The sequence below is a fragment of the Gracilinanus agilis genome, chromosome 3, assembly GCF_016433145.1.
Source record: "Gracilinanus agilis isolate LMUSP501 chromosome 3, AgileGrace, whole genome shotgun sequence".
Classification (NCBI taxonomy): Eukaryota; Metazoa; Chordata; class Mammalia; order Didelphimorphia; family Didelphidae; genus Gracilinanus; species Gracilinanus agilis.
In genome coordinates, this window is record NC_058132.1 from 24218385 (window position 1) to 24240594 (window position 22210).

At 39.4% G+C, this 22210-nt stretch overlaps 2 protein-coding genes across 2 annotated transcripts in view; both read left to right on the forward strand.

The window, feature by feature from the left end:
* Positions 1-10081, forward strand: part of LOC123240863 — a 143278-nt gene extending 133197 nt beyond the window's left edge. Inside the window, exons 12-13 of the mRNA XM_044668576.1 lie at positions 7887-9197; positions 9282-10081. Of these exons, the coding sequence (XP_044524511.1) occupies positions 7887-9197; positions 9282-10081 (2111 nt within the window). The remainder of the gene's footprint in view (positions 1-7886; positions 9198-9281) is intronic.
* Positions 10082-20073: 9992 nt separating this feature from the next.
* Positions 20074-22210, forward strand: part of LOC123240864 (zinc finger protein 91-like) — a 135668-nt gene continuing 133531 nt past the window's right edge. Inside the window, exon 1 of the mRNA XM_044668577.1 lies at positions 20074-21664. Coding sequence (XP_044524512.1) covers positions 20074-21664 — 1591 coding nt within the window. The remainder of the gene's footprint in view (positions 21665-22210) is intronic.

Sequence of the window (22210 nt, forward strand, 5' to 3'; positions counted from 1 at the left end):
TCTCTCTAGACAGCTCTGACCCTTAGAGATCAGTATCTTATCCCATTCTTGCCTGGTTGGGATGAAGCTCTGAACAAAGTGTGTCCTGGGCCCCAGGACCTGCACATGCAGGCTGAAACTGGAAGGGGCCATGTGGCCACCATTCCCAGGAGCAGATGGTCAAGACAACATGGGTCACATTGAAGTTCCTTGTGCCACAGGGTCCCAAAACCATTTTTCTGATGTCAAATGAAAAGACAGAGTAAAAGGGCAAGACACAGAGAGACACAGAGAACTGTTCTCTAGAAGGACAGCAGTGGACAGAGACTGAGACGAGGAAGAGCTTAATATTACCTTGATGAAGAGCCATGAAATCTGGGCAAGATGGATCTAACCCAGGGGCACATTGAGGGTTTTTTTCATTCCATCCTCACACATGAAGACCAGAGAGGGCATCCTGTATCTTCCCTCTCTGATCATGAACCTTCTTCTGAGCTCCTGCATCTAAAACTCTCTTGTGACCAACTTAGCCAAGAGGGACCTGAAAAACATCCAAACTTTTAATGGTCCCCGTGGGCCTAATTAAACTTCTGCATCTAAACTTTCTGGAAATAGAACTTGTCCAGGTCCTGACCCTAGGGGTGGAGAGTTGTGTGTTATTTTGATCTCCACTATGGTGCTCTTAGGCAGTCACCATGTCAATGCAACAAACAGTTACAGCTTTCCTACTCTACAATAGTCCTCTGCAAAGAAAGATTTCCTATTAAATTCCATTGTTTCTATTTCATTAGATAATTTCATTGTTCCCAACCAACCAGACTAAGGAGAGATCTGGCTTCAGAATTTCCTTTGTCTTCTTTTCCTGAAGAAAGGTCAACTTGCATTCACAACAAAGAGCTTGGCTATAGAAGAAATAGAAATCTAACCTACTGAGTGCATTTTCCCCTTCTAATGGTTGAGATATTTGTCTTTTTAAGAAACTATTTACAGAGGTCTATACCTCAGCCCTAAATGCCTGGCTGTAATATTTATAACCAGTGATTGCCTTTTATTATGTTGACAACCCCACCCAATGTCCATCCCTTAGTCACAATAATTCCATAGCCACACTCATCCCCTTTTTAAAAACCTACCAACTTCCCAAGGCTCATCAGTTTGCAACACAACCCCACTCTCCCCCAAATCAATTTGCTTTACTTTCTAATTTACAGCCAACTTTTTTTTATTTACCTTATCTTTGCCCACAACCTTCTTGTCTTTCTTGAGTCTAATTCTTCATAGCTACACTATACTCCTCTGGGTTTATATTTACTCTTTTAAAAATTCTTTTATAACTCTTTCATTGACCTGGATCATGCTCCTCTTTTCTCCTTGGTGGTCTTCAAGCAGTCAGTCAAGTCTCCATCTTGAGACAAAAAGAGACACTATTATTATTCCCATTTTGGAGTTTAGAAACCTGAGGAAGACAGGTAATGTGATTGCCACATAGTAAGCACTATACATATATACACATTTGTAAATATTTGCATGGCATGTAGTCTTTTTTATTAGATTAAGTAAGTTCCCTGAGGGCATGTACTCTTTTGCTTCTTTTTGTATCTCTTTTGCTTAGCACAACCCAACTTGGCACATAGTAGATATTTAATAAATTGATTGATTGATAAATGTTACCTTTATAATTATTATTTTTAAGACCTTTACCTTCCTTCTTAGAATCAATACTGTGAATTGCCAAGGTAGAGAAGAGCAGTAAGGTTAGGCAATGAGGGTTAAGTGACTTGCCCAAGGTCACAAAGCCAGGAAGTGTTGGAGGCCAAATTTGAACCCAGAACCTCTCATCTCTAAGCCAGGCTCCCAACTGACATAGCTGTTACCTTTATTATTATTATTATTACTATTACTGCTACAACAATTAACTACTACTACTGTGACTACCAGTACTAATACTCAGGGTCACATAGCTACATGTGAAACATTTCAATATTGTTTTGTTGTTTGGTCTTGTCCTACTCTTCTGAACCCCTAAGGACATCTTTTAATGCTGTCCACAGGGTTTTTTTGTCATAAATATTGAAGCCATCTCCTTCTACGGTGGATCACGTTTTGTCAGAACTCTCCACTACAGCTTTCCCCTCTTGGCTAATCCTGTATGGCACAACTCATAGTTTCACTGAGTTATGTAGCACCTCCACAACCACAAAACAGTGATCCAGGAGGGTATTAATCATATTGCAGAAGAAACACAAACATAACAGAAATAAACTAAGTCTTAAAAGTCTGTTCTTTCTAGAGGTGGGCAGAACCTTTTCTTAGACAGAAAAGTGGTAAGGGCTGGGCAATAGGGGTGAAGCAGGACCACACAGCTAGGAACTGTCTGAGACCAGATTTGAACCAGGATATCCTGACTCCAGGCCAGGCTTTATTTACTGAACCATTTACCTGCTCTGTGTATCGAATTTTTTATCTTGAGTCCTTTGGGATTGATTTAAAAGTAGCTAAGTGTTTCACAGGTGATCATCCTTACAATATTGCTGTTATTGTGTACATTGTTCCCCTGGTTCTGCTTACTTCACTTTGCGTCAGTTCACATAAATCTTCCCTGGTTTTTCTGAAACCATCCTGTTCTTCATTTCTCATAGCACAATAGTCATATACCACATCTTGTTTAACCATTGCCCAAATGATTGGCATTCCCTTAATGTCCAGTTCTTTGCCACCAGAAAAGGAACTGCTGTATTTTCCCCCTTTTCTTTGATCTCTTTGCAGTATACAGCTAGTAGTGGTATTGCTGGGTCAAAGGAAATGCCATTTTATAGTCCTTTGGGTGTGGTTCCAAATTGTTCTCCAGAATTGTTGGACTTACTTGCAACTCCACCAACAGTGCATTAGTGTCTGGGGTCTTCTCATCTGTCCTTTCCAGTATTCCTTTTCTGTCTTGTCATAAACTATCTGATAGATGTGAGGTGGTACCTCAGAGTGGTTTTTGTTTGCATTTCTCTTATCAGTAGAGATTTAGAGCATTTTTTCATCACATGATTTCTTCTGAAAATAGCCTGTTCGTAACCTTTGACTTGATTGATTTCATGTGACTATTTGATTTCTTCTATTCATATCCTTTGACCATTTATCAACTGGGGAATGGCTCTTTTATAAATTTAGCTTAATTCCCTCTATATTTGAGAAATAAGGCCTTTGTTATTGAAACTTGATGCAAAAGTTTCCCCAGGTTTTCTATTTTCCTTTTAATCATGGCTGCATTATTTTACTGTTTTATTTTTGCAAAAGCTTTTTAATTCAGATTTATCTATTTTACTTCCTATAATCCTCTGTACCTGTGGTTTGGTCATCTACTGTTGAATAGATTCTGTCTTTCTTTTGTTTTTATTTGTATCCTTGCTTCTAGGCTTGTTCTCTGTTTTCCCAAAGTTCCTGGGGCAGTCTTAAGAAGGATGGGTTCAAAATAAAAGAATCTTTAATATCTTAATGATTATTTTTTAGTCTGCAAAAAAAGTTTAAATTTATTTGTCCAAGTCTCTATCTGAACTTCCTTTTATTTATCTAAAAAATGCTTCAATTCTAGTAATATATTTGTTTCTGTTTGAATTTTATTCTGTTCCCTTCTCAATCTAAAAATCAAGCTTCAGTTTCTGTGACTGTTTCTATTTAAACATTGCCTCAGTTTCTGTGGATGTGTTTCTACCTGGATTTCTTCTGTACATTAAAAGAAAAGGAAAGAAGAGAAAAGAAAAACACCTTGATTTCTAAGGGTATTTTCCTAACTGAACTTCCTTTTCATTACTGCATCTCCTCTCCCTGAAAATATCTCAATCCCATGGCTTTGGTTTTTATCTGAATGTACTTCTGTAACTAAAACAGTTTCTCTTATTTCTATGGCTGTGTTTCTTTGGATTCATTTCTCTTTCCTTCTGTACTAAAAGAGTGCCTCAATTTTCTATATCAGTGTTTCTCTCTGTATTTCCTTCAGTTCCTTTCTATACCTTTAAAAAAATGCTTTAATATCTATGAGTCTTGTTTGTTTCTGAACTTCCATCTATTCCTTTTTATATCCAGAAAATGCCTCAATGTGTTCTCTGTCTTTCTTGCATTCTGTTCATTTTTGCACTTAAAAGATGTTTCAATAACCCACTCCTCTGCTTTTGTGCTATATGACATCTCTTTGTGTGACTTGGATAAATGGCATACATGATGTGCTGAGTGAAGTTGCAGATGACATAGAGTTGGGAGGATAACTAACACACTGGATGACAGAATCCAGAAGGATCAACACATGCTAGAGAATTGATTGGAATTATGCAGAAAATAAAACAGCGAGGGTTCCTGGAAACATCTGGGACTGCAAACTCAATAGAAATCAGTAGAATGGAATAAGAGGCAAGAAAGCAATTACCACCTTGACCTCTATAGAGATGGGTACAGCTTCTAGAAGTAAGGAGATCAAGCCCAAGTCCTCTGCCCTTGTCCGAGCCTATCTGGGTGGCCACAATTTTAAGTTCTAGGCTCCAGGCATAAAAGGACAGTGACAAGCTGGAGTGCTCAAAAAACTACCAGGATGCCAAAGGATCATAACTCCTTATCTTGTAAGGATTGTTTGAAGGGCTCAAGGATTTATGAGGAAATGAGTTGCTTTCACCTATGGAAAGGGCTGCCACGTGGAGGAAAGTCAATATTTGTTGAGTTTGGTTGTAGAGGACCGAAAAATGCATGGAACTTGCAAAGGGGCAAATAGAAGATTGCTTCAGCAAAAGCTTCCTGAAATTTATCTTGTTCTAGAAGTGGAAAAGGTTCCCTGGAAAGGTGGCAGGGTTTCACTTAGAGGCAAGAATGTGACTGTGGGTACGGCGACCATGGAAATTCATTTCTGTTAACTTTTTATAACAGATGCTGTACCAGGCTGCTGAGGTCCCTTCCAGATCTCCATTCTGTGAGGCTGTGGGCTTTCTGAACCCTCAGTATACCCTCTGACTTTCATTCTTTCCTCAAGGGAAACTCCAATTCCCAAAGTTACAACAGCCCATTCATGAACAATACTAATGATGCTTTTCTTAGACTTCATTCTTGATCTCTATAGTACTCCTGGGGGGGGGGGGATGCATTTCACTCAGGGCCCATGTGCCCTCAGAGTTTCTGTGACACCATTTCTTCTGATTTTACTTTGAATTAGCTCACCATTCTTCTAGTATAGTAGCTAGGTGACATGAATTAAGGGCTGGCTGGAGTCAGGAAGACCCAAATCCAAATCCAGTCTTTGATACTTATTAGCCCTCTGCAATTACTTAATAGCTGTTTGCCTCAGGTGGTTCCCCAACTGCAGTTGGACAATAGAATTGCATTTGCCTCCCTGGATTGTTGTGTGAATCAAATGCAATGTTGGTAGCCAGCTTACTTAGCACAATGCTAGGCATAGTAGCTCCTTAATATATGCTGTTCTTTTCATTCCTCCCTTCCCAGCCATGTCTTTTACTGAATTGTCATCCATGTCACGACCACTTAATAGGAAATCTCTTTGCACCCTCTCCTGGGTTTTCTTCTCTTTTCCCTCTATACAACCTCCATGGGTGCCCCAGGATATCGCCTGTCCACTAAAAAAAAAATCTCTCAGTCCTTTTGCTGTCCCAGTGCCTTGCTCTATCATTGAACTCTGAAGTTCCTGGGATGTCTATATAGTTATAATGAATGCTTTGAGATGTCTTGGGATAGAATGCTTGTGATAAATATCTTGTACTCTATTTCCCCTGGACCCCTAGGTCTATACTTCTATCTCTTTGGGACCCTAATATCCAGAAATTGTTTCTGGATGAGTGGGAGGGGAAGTAGCTATAGACTAGAGAAGAAAACAAATTCAGATTGATGTTTGATGGAAAATGGGTTGGATAACAAAGACCACCCTACCTTGAAGTCATAGGCAAAAAGTCTACCTATTGTTTACTTACCCTGTGACGGTAGGCAAAATCCTGAAAATGAACTTCTTTCTCATTTGTAAAATAGTTGTCTTTCCTGATCACAGGGCTTTTATAGCATGATCAAATGAGAGAGAGAGAGAGAGAGAGAACAGTATTTCAGGCAGAAGAAATTGTTAAATCAACTTTCATTCTATTTCAAAGCAATTTGAGAACTATCTAAACTGGCATGGTCTATGACTCTATGCTATCCTTATACCCTCAGAACTTTCCTTCTACCCAATCATATCTATAGTAACAGTTATTTTGGGGCAGGGAAAGTCATGTTCAAATACATTTTGGTATTAACATTCCAAAACTATTACTCTGTTCATCCCTTTATTAATAATGCACACTGCACTTGTTTGCCAGGCACTGGGAATATAAATATTTTGCACTGAGAATACAAATGTAAGCAATAAGAAAGCATTCCTGGGACTCAAAAAGCTTACATTCCCATGAGGAAAAGCAGCATACCAAAAGGGTGCTGAAATGTAGAGGAAAGTGGTACCAGATGGACCCCTCCCTCCATATTAATGTCTCTTTGGAACCCTAAGTTCCAGAAATTGATTATGAGTGGATGGTGGGGGAAGTAGCTATTAGGCTCCTATCTGGGTGACAAAATAGACAATGGATTTTTTTTAAAACCCTTACCTTCTGTCTTAGAATCCATACTATATAATGGTTCTAAGGCAGAAGAGCAGTAAGGGCTAAGCAACTGAGTTAAGTGACTTGTCCAGGGTCACATAGGTAGGAAGAGCCTGAGGTCAGATTTGAACCTAAGACCTCCAGTTTCTAGACCTGGCTCTCAATCCACTGAGCCACCTAGTTGCCTCTTAGATAAGGAAATCTTGATCTTGGTTGGAAACTTCTTGATATAGCAATTCTAGAGATCAACTCTCTAGGACAGGGGCCGGCAACCTTTTTGGCCATGAGAGCCATAAACCCCACATTTTTTAAAATGTAATTTCGTGAGAGCCGTACAGTGCTCACTCCTATAATAGTGCGTGCTCCTGTAACAGCGCCTGAAAAAAAATTGACTTTATGGCTCCTGCAGAAAGAGCCATACGTTGCCGACCCCTGCTCTAGGAGGAGGAGATGTGGGTGTCTTTGTGGTGGGAGGTGCACTGCTACTATGAGAAGACCACTGGGGCACAAGTGGAGAAGTAGTCCTGGAAGTATTGAGCCTATCTCAGGTTTGAAGGGAATATTGCCTTTGATTGTCCTGGACCTCCTCCAGATCCAAGATAACCTCCCTGTGATCAGTACCTAAATTCTCTTATGAATAGAGGCTTGAGCTATGATCCTAGGTGGCTCTTGCCTTAGTCAGTTAAGGAGATGAAGAATAAAATGTTTTTTTAAAAGAGGTAAGCTTCAAGGATTGGTTTTCACACTTTCACCATGTTCTTAAGAAATTACTGTGATCTTTTACTTTTATTAGGGAAAAGTCTGGTAAGGATTATTAGACTAAGAAAAATATTTCTCAGTATTTCTAGAGAAACTAAAAAGAAGGTTTTAAAAATGAATCCACAATGGGCTATCTTTCTCTGGGCATCATTTTCAGTTACATTACCTTATCCACAGTTTCCTTTCTCAAAGCTCAGAGAAATGGGGACATTTGTACCATATATTACTGTTTTTCAGATTCGGAACCTAGGATAAAGAGCACAGAGGCAACTTCAAAAGAGACCATTCCAGGAGAAGAATCAACCCACAGAGAGAAAATTGAAAGCGGTGCTGATCATTGCTACTCTCCTTGTGGAGACTGTGGGGAAAGTGAGAGCCAGGTAAAGAGACAAGAGATGAAGCAGGAAAAAGATGTGAGAAAAACAATCAAACATCAGAAGATTCAAAATGGTGACAAAATCAATAAACATAAGGAACGTGACAAAGCTTTCACTGAATATCCAAACTTTCCTAAACATCAAAAAATTCATGCTATTGAGAAAGCTTATACATGTAATGACTGTGGGAAGGTTTTCAATAAAAACTCTACCCTTGTTAATCATCAGAGAATTCATACTGGAGAGAAGCCTTATAAATGTAATGAATGTGGGAAAGCCTTCACTCAAAACTCTATCCTTATCAAACATCAGAGGATTCATACTGGAGAGAAACCTTACAAATGTGATGAGTGTGGGAAAGCCTTCATTGAGAGTTCTGCCCTTATTGTACATCAGATGACTCATACTGGAGAGAAACCTTATACATGTAATGAATGTGGGAAAGCCTTCAGTCAAATGTCAAACTTCAAAGTACATCAGAAGATTCATGACGGAGAGAAGCCTTATAAATGTAATAAATGTGGGAAAGGCTTTGGTCAGCGCTCAACCCTTTTCAAACACCAGAGAGTTCATACTGGAGAGAAACCTTATAAATGTAATGAGTGTGGGAAAGCCTTTAGTCGGAGGTCGAACCTTAAGGTACATCAGAAGACTCATACTGGAGAGAAACCTTATAAATGTAATCAGTGTGGGAAAGCCTTTACTCTAAGGTCATCCCTTTTCAGTCACCAGAGAATTCATACTGGAGAGAAGCCTTATAAATGTGATGTGTGTGGGAAAGCCTTCTTTAGGAGATCAAATCTTAATTTACATCAGAAGAGTCATACTGGAGACAAACCTTATGTATGTACCAAATGTGGTAAAGCCTTTGCTCAGAAGTCAACCCTTTTCAAGCATCACAAAATTCATACTGAAGAGAAACCTTTTAAATGTGATACATGTGGGAAAACATTCTTTGAGAGTTCAAGCCTTATTAGCCATAAGATGGTTCATACTGGAGAGAAGCCATATGCATGTAGTGAATGTGGAAGAGCCTTCAGTAAAAAGTCAGTCCTTGTTAATCATCGTAGAATTCATACTGGAGAGAGGCCGTATAAATGTAAAGAGTGTGGGAAAGCTTTCAGTCAGAGCTCAAATCTTAGTGTACATCGAAAGATTCATACTGGAGAGAAGCCTCATAAATGTAATCAATGTGGGAAAGTCTTCACACAAAGGTCAACCCTTTTCAATCATCAGAAAATTCACAATGAAGAGAAACCTTATAAATGTAATGAGTGTGGTAAAGCCTTTGTTCAGAGAACAAATCTCAAGGTACATCAGAAGATTCATACTGGAGAGAAGCCTTATCAATGCAATCAGTGTGGAAAAGCCTTCACTCAAAGTTCATCTTTTTTCAATCATCAGAGAATTCATACTGGAGAAAAGCCTTATAAATGTAATCAATGTGGGAAAGCTTTCCTTAGAAGGTCAAACCTTAATGTACATCAGGAGAGTCATACTGGAAAGAAACCTTATAAATGTACTAAATGTCATAAAGCCTATACTCAAATGTCAACCCTTTTCAGACACCAGAGAAGTCATACTGGAGAAAAGCCCTATACTTGCAATGATTGTGGGAAAGCTTTCTTTGACAGTTCAACCCTTATTGTACATCAGATGACTCATACTGGAGAGAAGCCATATTCATGTAATGAATGTGGGAAAGATTTCACTACAAATTCAGTTCTTGTTAGTCACCAAAGAATTCATACTGGAGAGAAGCCTTATAAATGTAATCAATGTGGGAAAGCCTTTAGTCGGAGTTCAAATCTTAATGTCCACCGTAAGATTCATACTGGAGAAAAGCCTTATACATGTAAGGAGTGTGGAAAAGCTTTTGTCCAAAGATCAAACCTTAATGTACACCAGAAGATTCATATTGGAGAGAAGCATTATACATGTAATCAATGTGGAAAAGACTTCAATGAACACTCAGCCCTTTTAAATCATCAGAAAATTCATGATAAAAAGAAGCCTTCTAAACGTAATCAATCAGGGAAAGCCTTCGTTAAGAAGTCAAATCATAATATACATAAGAAGACTCATACTGAAGACAAACCTTATATATGTAGTCAATGTGGAAAAGCCTTCAGTGAACATGCAAAGCTTTTCAAACACCAGAGGATTCATACTGAAGAGAATCCTTATAAATGTAACGATTGTGGGAAAACCTTCATTCAAAGCTCCGACTATGTTAAGCACCATAAAATTCATACTGAAGAGAAGAAGCCTTTTACATGTAATGAGTGTGGGGAAGCCTTCAGTGAAGAATCATCCCTTGTTAAGCATCAGAATTTTCATACAGAGAGATCAAAGAAGTAGCAATTCTAAGAAAGTCTTCAGCAAAAAGTAAAATCTTGTTTGCCAGAGAATTCCTATTGAAAGGAATCCTGTTATATGGGACTTGTGTGGTCTTGCCTTCATTCCATCGATTTTCTTGACCAGAAGTTCTACAATGTCAGATTCTGAAATCTGACTTCTAGAACAACAGGTCTGATCCCATTTAGAAGATTCCCATTTGCTATGTGATTTCTGTATGAACTTTGCCTTTACCTCTAATTTGGGAGGTTTGCCTTTTTTTTTTCTTTTCCTTTTTGCATTAGACAGTTACAAAACCTAACTTATGTTTGTGTATTTATATGTGGCTTCAGGTGGATCCAGCACAGCCCTACCCAAAGCCCAAAGCCAATTATGAATCCAGAACTGTCAGGTTGTCCATCACTTATTCCATTTCTAATTATATATCATAGGAAGGCATTGGAATTCAGGACCTGAAGACAGAAGCCTGGCTCTGTCAGTTGCTAGCTGTGTAGCTGTGTATCTATGACCAAGTTACTTTCCCTTGAGCATACTCATCTACAACATGTAGAGATGGGATTGGCTCAGGTTATTTCTGAGATCCCTTCTTGTTCTAAGCATTATGAAAACTCAGAAACCATCAAGTCCCTGCCTCCTTCCCTTCCTCATACCTGTGAGGGGACTGAGACCCTTAGAGAGGTGAGGGCTTGTCTAGGATCACCCAGTAAGTCAGCGGAAGAGACAGAACTAGACTCTGTCCTCTTGCTCCTGTTTTTAAGCCCAGGACTCGCCTTCCCACCTCTCAAAATGTCCAGTTCTAACAAGACCTTAATAGGTCTCTGTGATGACCTATTTCTTCTGCTTTCTAACTAACCCTAACCTAAGCCCTAACCTAGAGGGAAAAATGCACTAAGAGATACTAGAACTCTCAACTTCACTCTTACTTTTGTCTTTATTCTGGACCCAACCTTCCTCCATCCATAGTTCCAGGCCCATCTCATCCTTCCCCATATGAGGATTCTTCAGGCTGGTTATCTAATCTCTGGGAAAGAAGGAGAAAGGGATGTTGTGGAGCCAATCAGTCTGCCTGGAGAGATAATGGGAGAAAGAAGGATTACCTTCTACAGGAGGACTTTCTTCATTCTAGCTTTTCTCCTCTATTGATTGCCTACAGTTTTCCTGTCTGGCACAGTTGTTCATAATCATGCATAATTGTTTCCATCATGATGATGCATTGTCATCTTTCTTTTATTCAATTTTTATTATGCCATTCCCTATGGACCATTTGGCTAACTAATGCCTGTTTCTTGTTAATATTAACCCCACCTTCCTAAAATCTCATTGGTTGAATGATAGCAAGGAGCCAAAAAGGAGTTTGAGCTTCCTTTAGCTGAAAGGATTCTTTTAACCCTTGGTCCTTTGATTATCTTTGTAAATTCCTTCCTCTTGGTTAGCAAATTGTGACTTCTTTTAAAATGTAGTCTTGTAGTTTTGTACATGTAGTATTTTGCAAACTTGGTGTTGAAATATATAATTATGTTTACTAGTTTATCCTAACTTAGTTTGTTCAACTGTAATTGAAGGAAGCATGAGAAATAAATTGCTTTGACTGGGCCTGAGTGACCCATATGACCCAAGAGGCCATAAAACTGTAGGTTAAAAAAAATTACTCTGATAGTAATTTTCTCTTATCAAGATTTTGCCAAAAATTCCAGCCTTGGTTCAGAGTTATTTTTCTATCACCTGAATCTGTGCTGAAGTATAATAAAACCTAGGTTTTTACCTCTATAATATCTGCATTGTGGTAGATTTATTTAGAAGCAGTAACCTATCATATGAACTTGTAAAGACAGTCCATGACCTCAAGGAGTTTATAATGTAATGGGGAAAGACAACACACAGAAGGAAGTTTGAAACCTTTCAGCTCAGAGATCTACAAAGGAGTACCTGGGGCCAAGACAATGGTATTCCCAGACTGACTAGGTCTGTGCAGGGGAGGTTCAGTGCCCAGTCCTTTTTACGGTTTACATGATGGTTTAACTAGATTATCTCATTTGGTCCCCAATTCAGAGCTATAAGGGACCTTAAGTATCATTTATCCCAACCCCCCTCATTTTGTAGATAAAGGGACTTTTAGGTCAGATAGGCTAGGTCATAGAGATAATGAGAAGGAGAACTAGGATTTGAACCCATGCTCCTTGACATGGAAAAGAATGTTATTCTCTTCCTTTGTATCACAGAATCTCTCTAGGGAAATCAATGCCTAGTATGAAGAAGAGGCTTATTTAGTCAGGGCCAGAGCTAAGCTCTGAACCCAGACCTTCTGACTCCAAATCTACTGCCCTTTCCACTAGATATCATTGTCTCCTGAATGACCAAGCATGTACTCATCAGTCTTTTTCTAGGAATTTCTAAATCACTGAAGATGTCAGAGATCCAGGGCAGAGAACACAGCTAGATGGGTAAAGAGAGGCTTGGTGTGTCCTTTGGCATGGAGTGAGATGAAAGAAATTGGGGAGCTGGAGTTAGAGCATGGGAGAGGATATCTATATATGACATTGGACAAGTGACATCACCTCTGTAATTTTTTTTCCTAAAGTTAAAAACAACATCCCTTATCTTCTGTTTTAGAATGAATACTTTGTATTGCTTCCAAGGCAGAAGAGGAGTAAGAGCTAGACAATTGGGATTAAGTGACTCTCCCAGGGTCACACAGCTAGGTAGTGTCTGAGGTCATATTTGACCAGCACCTCCCATCTCTATATGTTATTAATTATGAAGCTGGATGAGGGGTAGGTAGTTTGGAAAAGGCCATTAAGGGAAACAGTCCTCAGGGTCAGAGAACAAAAGTCTCAGAGGCCATTATTAAGAGGGGATGTCAGAGGACCTGTCCCAATATGATATAAAGTCCTGTCCCCTCCAGCTTTTGGGAAGAGTAATTACACAGAGAACTGGTTCCAAAAGCTTCAAGACAATTCCACAAGCATGGGTTAAATACCTTTTTGTGTGCAGGGCTCTGAGCTTTGGAAATGATCTAAGTCAGGCCTTTGCTTCAACAAGCTTCCAGCCTTGCCGCAGGTTGGACCTCAGTGTAGATAAATGGAATTCTGTAAAGAAAGCTGTTACAAGAAATGATGAGAATAATGGTTTTAGGAAATCCTGGAAAGTCTTATGAACTGATACAAAGTGAAGTGAGCAGAACCAGGAGGACATCTACACAGTAACAATATTGTAATCATGATGAACTGTAAAAGACTTGGCTATTCTGATCAAGACAGTGTGATCCAGGACAATTCCAAAGGAACTATGATGAAAAATGCCATCCACCTCCAAGGAGAGAACTAACTCCGAATGCAGATCGAAGAGTACTTTTTTCACTTTATTTTTAGTGGGGGTGGGGACACGGTTTGTGTGTGTGTTTTCTTTTGCAATATGACTAATGGAAATATATTTTGCATGACTTCATATGTATAATTGATATATTGCTTGACTTTTCAAAGAGTGGGGGATAGGGGGAGAAAATTTGGAACTCAAAATAAATGTTTAAATTTTTTTAGAAATGTAATAAGGAAATATTTCGTGAAATAAAAACATTAAATAAAAAAGAAAGCCGTCTGTGTTAGATACTGACCATCAGTGTCCATACTCTTGAGGATTTTCCATGATTTTACCAGTTATCTCAATATCTTCACTTCTTCTGACTTGAAGACCCCAGAACGTCAGTGCTAGTTGACAGGCTCTAGACAGAGGGAGATCCAGCAAAGAATACAGAGAAGGAGCAGTCAGTTAGGAGGAAGCAGAGCCAGGACAAAGTGGAATCCCAAAAACCTAGAGAGAAGAAGGTATTAAATGGGAAAGAGTAATCAACAGTGTCAAAGAGTCAACTAAGAGTTTGTTTTGTTTTGTTTTCAGTATTGGGGATACCGAGGCATGTTTGTAAGTAGTAGGAAATGAGCCAGTAGAGAGGGAGAGTTTAAAAATAAATGGAAGAGGGGCAGTTGGGTAGCTCAGTGGAGTGAGAGTCAGGCCTAGAGACAGGAGGTCCTAGGTTCAAACCCGGCCTCAGCCACTTCCCAACTGTGTGACCCTGGGCAAGTCACTTGACCCCCATTGCCCACCCTTACCAATCTTCCACCTATGAGACAATACACCAAAGTACAAGGGCCTAAAAATAAATAAACAAACAAACAAACAAACAAATAAATAAATGGAAGAGTAGGATTGACAGAGCAGGTAAATGGATGGAAGAAATGGAATCATTTGAACTTGTAGAGGGCTTGGTAAGGAATAAGGTCACTTTATCATGTAAGACTAGAGTGAAGGAAGAGATTGGCAAATGGAATGATAGGAAATGAGGAAGAAGGGGAAAGAAGGAATTCATGGTAAATCCCCTCAAAAATTTTTTTTGTAACTTGAGGCAAAGTTCTCAATGAGAGTAAAGGGAGGTGGAGCCATGGGAAATTTGGAGAAGAATGAAAATGTTTGGAAGAGCCACTGGAAACAGTGAAATAGTGAGTTGATAAGGCAGACATAATAGGATTGTTTAATAGCAGTGGAGGCCCAGTTGAGATCATTTGGCAAAATTTGTAGTAGACCCAGTCAAAAATCGTTGCAAGATTTTTTTCTATCTGATTAGGAGTGAAAGTAAAGAATGGTAAGTGATCCAAGGCTGAGGCTTGTCATGGGGTAACCAGCAATATATTAAAGTAGGATAGAAATTCAGGGGAGGACAGTTTAGGAGTTTACTTGGTTCACTAAGGAGTCAAGGCAGGGAGAAGAGAGAGAAAGTTCAGAGGAGAGGGCCTAGGAGACAATTGAGTGGTTCAAGGTATTGAAAGGTTGTAGAAGAAGGGTGAAGTTATGTGTGACCCTTTGACCCCATTTGGGTTTTCTTGTCGAAGATTCCAGAGCAATTGCCATTTCCTTTTCCAGCTCATTTTACAGATGAGGAAATTGAGGCAGACAGGGTGAAAAGACTTGCCCAGGATTACACAGCTAATGACCGAGGCTGGCTTTGAACTCAGTTCCTCCTGACTCTAGGCTTGGCACTATCCACTGTACCACCTAGCTGCCAAGATGAAGAGTAGGGTTATGTAAGACAAGGCAGAGGTAAAGGTGAAATGTCACCCAGTTCTGGTCAGGCAATGGAATTTTGAGAATTCCCGAACATGGAGGTGGCACATTGTGGCTGATGGCAAGAGGAAGAGTAGTTCATGGAAGGTATGTAGGTTGAGGAATTGAATCATTAGGATACTTGAGCAAAGAATCATGTATGTTGAATTTCCCTAGTTTGAGGGCTGGAGGTGAGGACAGAATAATTATAAGTCACATATCAAACTTAATGAGTAAGGTAGGGCAGTGACCTAGAAAATAGGGATCAGGATTTTGATTGGGTGGTAGATAGAAATAGGAGTTCCTCTTAAAAGAAGAGATGTCTATTAATAAATGTTTAAAAAAAAAGATGTTACTGAATGATTGATGGAGAGATTATGGAAGCTACAGGGAGGAGCAAGATATAGCCTCTACTAGTGAAGCAAGGAGACTGAGTGAAGGTACATCCAGCACTGGAAAGAAGGCCCAGGGAGAAGTCAGCTCTCATTAAAAGCTAGTAAATGGGGACAGTCAGGTGCTTCAGTAGATAGAGAGCCAGGCCAGGAGATGGGAGGTCCTGGTTCAAATGTGACCTCAGAGACTTCCTAGCTGTGTGTCCCTGGGCACACAGGTTACTTAACTTCCATTGCCTAGTCCTTACCGCTCTTCTGCCTTAGTAGTGATTCTAAGATGAAGTTTCAAAACAAAACTAGTAGATGGAAGGAGTGGTAGAGGGACATTTAAGATGAAAGGAAATTCGTGGCCCATGGAACAGGTATTCCCAGAGGGCACAGTGGAAGGGTCAAGAGGAATTGGGCTAAAACTTTGGAGGGGGATGGGAATGAGGAGCCAGGGGTCAGGGATAAGGAATGGGGATTAGATGATGATTTAAGAGAGGATAATGATGAGCTCAGATTCCTGGGGTGTCCAGGGTATGCCAATTGTTCAGATGTTCATCGTTAAGTGGAGAATTCCCTCTTTGAACCCTCACAGGACAAGCAGAGGCCTGAGGTTGGAGGGAGGAGTGCTCCTCTGCAGAGAAGGTTCTCCACATCCCTGCTGGGAGACAGGGCTGGTAGGAATTGGTGATAGTTGTCTTGGGCTGGTTGGAAGTGGCTGCTTTGTGCTTCTCTCTTGATGTCTGACCTTTTATCTTGCCTTTCTACCATTCCCTTCTGTAGATTAAAACAAAACAAAACAAAACAAAAAACCCTCCTTTCTCTGGCCCTGTTTTTTCCTAAATTTCCTTCCATTTCCTTCTGTACTGAAAAGAATGCTTAGTGTTCTGCAGTACTGTTGCTCTCTGGCCTTCTTTCTGTTCCTTTCTGGATCTAAAAAGAATGTTCCAGTTTCAGTGGCTGTCTTTTTATCTGGTCATGCTTCTGTTGTTGTCCTTACCTAAAAGAATGCTTCAACTGTGGTGTGGGGATTTTTATCTGGATTTATTACATTTCTTTTCTGTCCCTAAAAACAACCCCAAATTTCTGTTTCAAAGCCTGTGTATCTTATCTGGACTTCTTTTCCCTTCTGTGACTAAAAGAATACTTCAAAATCCATGGTTGTGCTTTTGTCTATATATTTCCTTCAGTACATAAGAAAATTCCTCAATTTAAATGCCTGTGTTTCTCTTTAGACTTCTTCCTGTTTGTTTCTGCACCTAAAAGATTATCTCAGTTTCACTGGTGATTTGTCTTTCTGTTCTTCTTTCAGTTCCCTTTTATACCTAAAAAAAAGCTTCTCTGATCCAATTGTCTTTTCCTTTGCCGTGACATTTTTGCCAGTGATTTGGATAAAGATATTCATACATATTATACTCAAAAAACTTCCCCATGACACAAAGCTGAGAGAATAGCTAACATCCTGGATGATAGTCAGCACATGAAATAAGGTGAAAAAGCTCTTACCCTCTTGTTCTGCATAGAGAGGGGCACTGCTTCCAGGAATAGGTCAGAGATGGAGCCAAGGTCCTCTGCCTTTAGAGTTCATCTCCGTATTGTGTGCAGTTCTGGGCTCCATTCATAAAAAGACATGGATGAACTGGAGTGTCCGCAAGAGCACAGCCAGGATATCGAATGGCCTTGACTCATCCTGTGAATTGTTTCAAGGATTTAGAATTTAGACCTTGGAGAAAAGACTTGTGAGGAAATGAAAGCTGCCTTCACATATTGGAAGGGCTGTCATCTAAGTTAGCTTTTTTTTTTTTTTTTTTTTTTTTGACTACAGAACACTGACTAGCACAATGCATGGAATTTGCACAGGGGCAAACCAGATTGCTTCAGGACAAACTTCGTAAATCATAAGTTGAATGAACTTTCTTGAGAGTTGACAGGATTCCCCTAGAAGGCTTCTTTTAGAGCCTACATGATGACCTCATGTGTCTGACAGTAGAGACCCATCTGGTCTGTTTGTACTCAAAAGCTACTCATTAACTTTAAAATCTCTAGTGTTGAGATGCAGAGGGTTTTCTGAACCCTCTACCTGTGTGCTTGAGGGTTTCCTCAAGTGAGTCCAAACTCTCAAAGTAAGCAATGGCTTTTTCTTTTTTCCAAAACCCTAACCTTAGAATTATGCTTGATATCAGTTGGAAGGCAGGAGAACTAGGCAGTTGGGATCAAGTGATTTCCCCAGGATCACATAGCTAGGAAGTGTCTGAGACCAGATTTGAACCCAGGACCACCCATCTCCAAGCCTGACACACTATCCACTGAGCTACCTAGCTGCATCAAAATTAATTGATAAAACTGATGACATTAATCTTCAGATTCCTCAACTACAAATGGAGAGCATATAGCAGTTTCTTCTAAGTATTGTTTTCAGGATCCAATAAGATAATCTTAATAATAGGCTCAGTACATCATATATAGTAGGTATTTAATAAATGCTTGTTCCCTTCCTTTGCCTGCTATCTCTTTTACAGAATCTTCATCAGTGTCATGAATACTTAGTACTGGGTTTTCCTTTATTTTCTTTGTACACCCTGCTTTGGATGCCCCAGTATGTAAAATTCCCATTAAAAAAAAATGTCTTCATTCCTTTGCTAATCCAGTGCCCTGCTCTATCAATGAGCACCCAAGTTACTGGACGTCTTTTCAGCAACAGTGAATTCCATGAGACACCCTAGGAAAGAATGATTGTGATAAATACTCTATTCTGGGTATTCCTAGCATAGTATTCCTTCTGTCTCTTTGGCATCCTAAGGTCCAGAAACTGATTATAGATGGGTAGTTGGGGCAGTGGGTGTAGGCTGGAGAAGAAACCGATTCAGGTTGATATCTCATAGAAATTGGGCAGGACCTGCCCAAGGTGGGCAGGACCACCTTGATTTAGGAGGAAAATACTCTGTATACAAAACATGCCAAAGAAGTGTCATCTGTTGGTGACTTGCCCTGGTACCTGAGACAATGAATACCTGGAAACTCTACTAAATGCTCTCTATTCCTCATAAAGAGGGATCTCTTTCCCCATTGTTCCTCTATCACAAGATTGTCACCATGGTCAAGTTAAGGAAAACACTTCCTTCTCTCTTCGCAAAGCTGAGAGAGAAAAAATGGGGAGTAAGTGCTCTGCTTATTTTGAGCACAAGTCTGCCATGACAGAAACAATTTCAGCATTTAAAATCTTTCTGCGTCAGTGACCTCATCCGAACCCATGCCTTCAGAGATGCCCCTCTACCCAAGAATATTTATGGTAACATATATAGTAACTTTGAAAAAAAAAGTCATGTTAAAATACATTTCTGGAAGGGCAGCTAGGTAGCACAGTGCAATCGCTCTAGTCCTGGAGTTAGAAGGACCTGAGTTCAAATCTGGCTTCTGACAGTTCCTAGCTATATGACCCAGGCAAGTCAATTAATCCAAATTGTTTAGCCCTTACAGCCCTCCTGTCTTTTTAAATACATTTTTTGGGTTAATATGCCAAAACAATAGTCATTAATCTGTTTCTCTATTTATTGATAGACTCACACTGCATTAATTGATTACTTTTTGCCAGGCATTGGGACTACAAATATTTTGCATTGAGATTACAAACATAAGCATAAAGAAAACATTCCTGGAACTCAAAAAGCCCATGTTCTCATGAAGAAAATCAGCATATAATACACTGAAATGTGGTGGAGGATGTATCCAGATGGGGACAAGGTGACAAAGTAGAAAGGGGAATCATACCAAGTTTGAAGTACATGGTTGGGTACTTCCTCAAATGGAGATTTTGGAGAGCATTCACTAAGAGGAGGAGGTAGGGGTATCCTGATGGTGGGGGTGCACTACTACTATGAGAAGAACACTGGGGAACAAGTGGAGAATTCCTGGAAGTATTGAGCCTATCTCAGGTTTGAAGAGACCAGTGACCTTCATTGTTTGGACCTCCTCCAGATCCTAGATAATCTCGCTATCATCAGTACTGAAATTCTCTTATGAATAGAGTCTTGAGCTATGTTTCTAGGTAGCTCTTAGCACAGTCCATTGAGGGAATGAGGAATATGGTTAAAAAGATAAAATGTAACCTTTGTTCAAGGATTAGTTTTCATCCTTACACCACGTTCTTAATAAAAGACTCTGATCCTTTATTTCTACATATTTTTCAGTAGAGAAAGTACTGGCAAGGATTATAAGACTAAGAAAAATATTTCTGGAGAAACTAAAAAGAAAGTTTAAAAAACAGTTCCAAAATGGGCAGTCTTTCTCTGGGCACCATTTTCAGTTGCATTACTTCATCCCTAGTTTCTTAGAAATGGGGGCATTTATACCTTATATTGCTGTTTTTCAGATTTGGAGTCTAGGATAAAGAGCACAGAGGCAGCTTCAAAAGAGACCATTCCAGGAGAAGAATCATCCCATAGAGAGAAAATTGGAAGCAGTGCTTATCATTGCTACTCTACTTGTGGGGACTTTGGGGAAAGTGAGAGCCAGGGAAAGAGTCAGGAGATGAAGCAGGAAAGGGATGAACTCCAGAAGATTCAAAATGGAGACAAAATCAGTAATAAGGAACATGGTAAAGCTTTCACTGAATATTCACACTTTTCTAAACAGCAAAAAATCCATGGCATCGAGAAGGCTTATAAATGTAATGAATGTGGGAAAGTCTTTCGTCAGAGTTCAACTCTTTTCAGACACCAGAGAATTCATACTGGAGAGAAGCCCTATAAATGTAATGAGTGTGGGAAAGTCTTTCGATGGCATTCAAACCTTAAGGTACATCAGAAGTTTCATACTGGAGAAAAGCCCTATAAATGTAATGAATGTGGGAAAGCCTTTACCCTAAATTCATCTCTTTTCAATCACCAGAGAATTCATACTGGAGAGAAGCCTTATAAATGTGACAAGTGTGGAAAAGCATTCCTTAGGCATTCAAACTTTAATTTACATCAGAAGAGTCATACTGGAGAAAAACCTTATGAATGTATCAGATGTGGTAAAGCCTTCACTCAAAAATCAACCCTTTTCAAACATCAAAGAATTCATACTGAAGAGAAACCTTTTAAATGTGATACATGTGAGAAAGCCTTTTTTGAGAGCTCAAGCCTTATTAGCCATCAAATGGTTCATACTGGAGAGAAACCTTATATATGTAATGAATGTGGAAAAGCCTTCAGTAAAAAGTCAGTCCTTGTCAATCATTGTAGAATTCATACTGGAGAGAAGCCATATAAATGTAAAGAGTGTGGAAAAGCTTTCAGTCAGAGCTCAAATCTCAGTGTACATCAAAAGATCCATACTGGAGAGAAGCCTTATAAATGTAATCAGTGTGGAAAAGCCTTCACTCAAAGTTCCTCTTTTTTCAATCATCAGAGAATTCATACTGGAGAGAAGCCTTATAAATGTAATCAATGTGGAAAAGCCTTCCTTAGAAGGTCAAACCTTAATGTACATCAGGAGAGTCATACTGGAGAGAAACCTTATAAATGTACTAAATGTCATAAAGCCTACACTCAAATGTCAACCCTTTTCAGACACCAGAAAATTCATACTGGAGAGAAGCCCTATACATGCAATGATTGTGGGAAAGGCTTCATTGATAGTTCAACCCTTATTGTACATCAGATGACTCACACTGGAGAGAAGCCATATTCATGTAACGAATGTGGGAAAGAATTCAGTACAAATTCAGTCCTTGTTAGTCACCAAAGAATTCATACTGGAGAGAAACCTTATAAATGTAATCAATGTGGGAAAGCCTTTAGTCGGAGCTCAAATCTTAGTGTTCACCAGAAGATTCATACTGGAGAGAAGCCTTATACATGTAATGAGTGTGGAAAAGCCTTTATTCAGATATCAAACCTTAATGTACACCAGAAGATCCACATTGGAGAGAAAAATTATACATGTAATCAATGTGGAAAAGCCTTCAGTGAACACTCAATCCTTTTAAATCACCAGAGAATTCATGATGAAGAAAAGCCTTATAAATGTAAACAATGTGGGAAAGCCTTTGTTGAAAAGTCAAATCTTAATATACACCAAAAGATTCATATTGGAGACAAACCTTATATATGTAATCACTGTGGGAAAGCCTTCAGTGAACATGCAAAACTTTTCAAACACCAGAGAATTCATACTTAAGGGAATCCTTATACGTGTAATGAACGCAAAAAAGCTTTCAGTGAAGGATCATTCCTTGTTAAACATCAGAGTTTTCATACATAGGGAGCTGAGCCTGGAGTATTGGGGGAAACATCTGTATAACATTGAGCAAGTGACATCACCTCTGTACTTTTCTAATTCTTCCCGAGAAGGTTGGACAAGATGACTTTGAAGGACCCTTTTTGACCCTCCTTGTGAGTCAGATAAAGGGATCATTTATCCCGGCAATCTCTTTTAGCATGCCCATCCTTGGTGCTAGAGAAGGAAAGGAGATCCTTACTGATGATCATCTATTCTGACTCCCTCATATTACAAATGGGAGAAAAGAGGCCTAAAGAAGTAAGGAGACTTGCCCAAGGTCAAGCCACTACCAGCCTCAACCTCTTGTCAACACCTGAAAAAAAATCACAAAAACAAACCTTGGAGGGAACTCAGAGGTCACCCCTGGGGTTATATATATATATATATATATATATATATA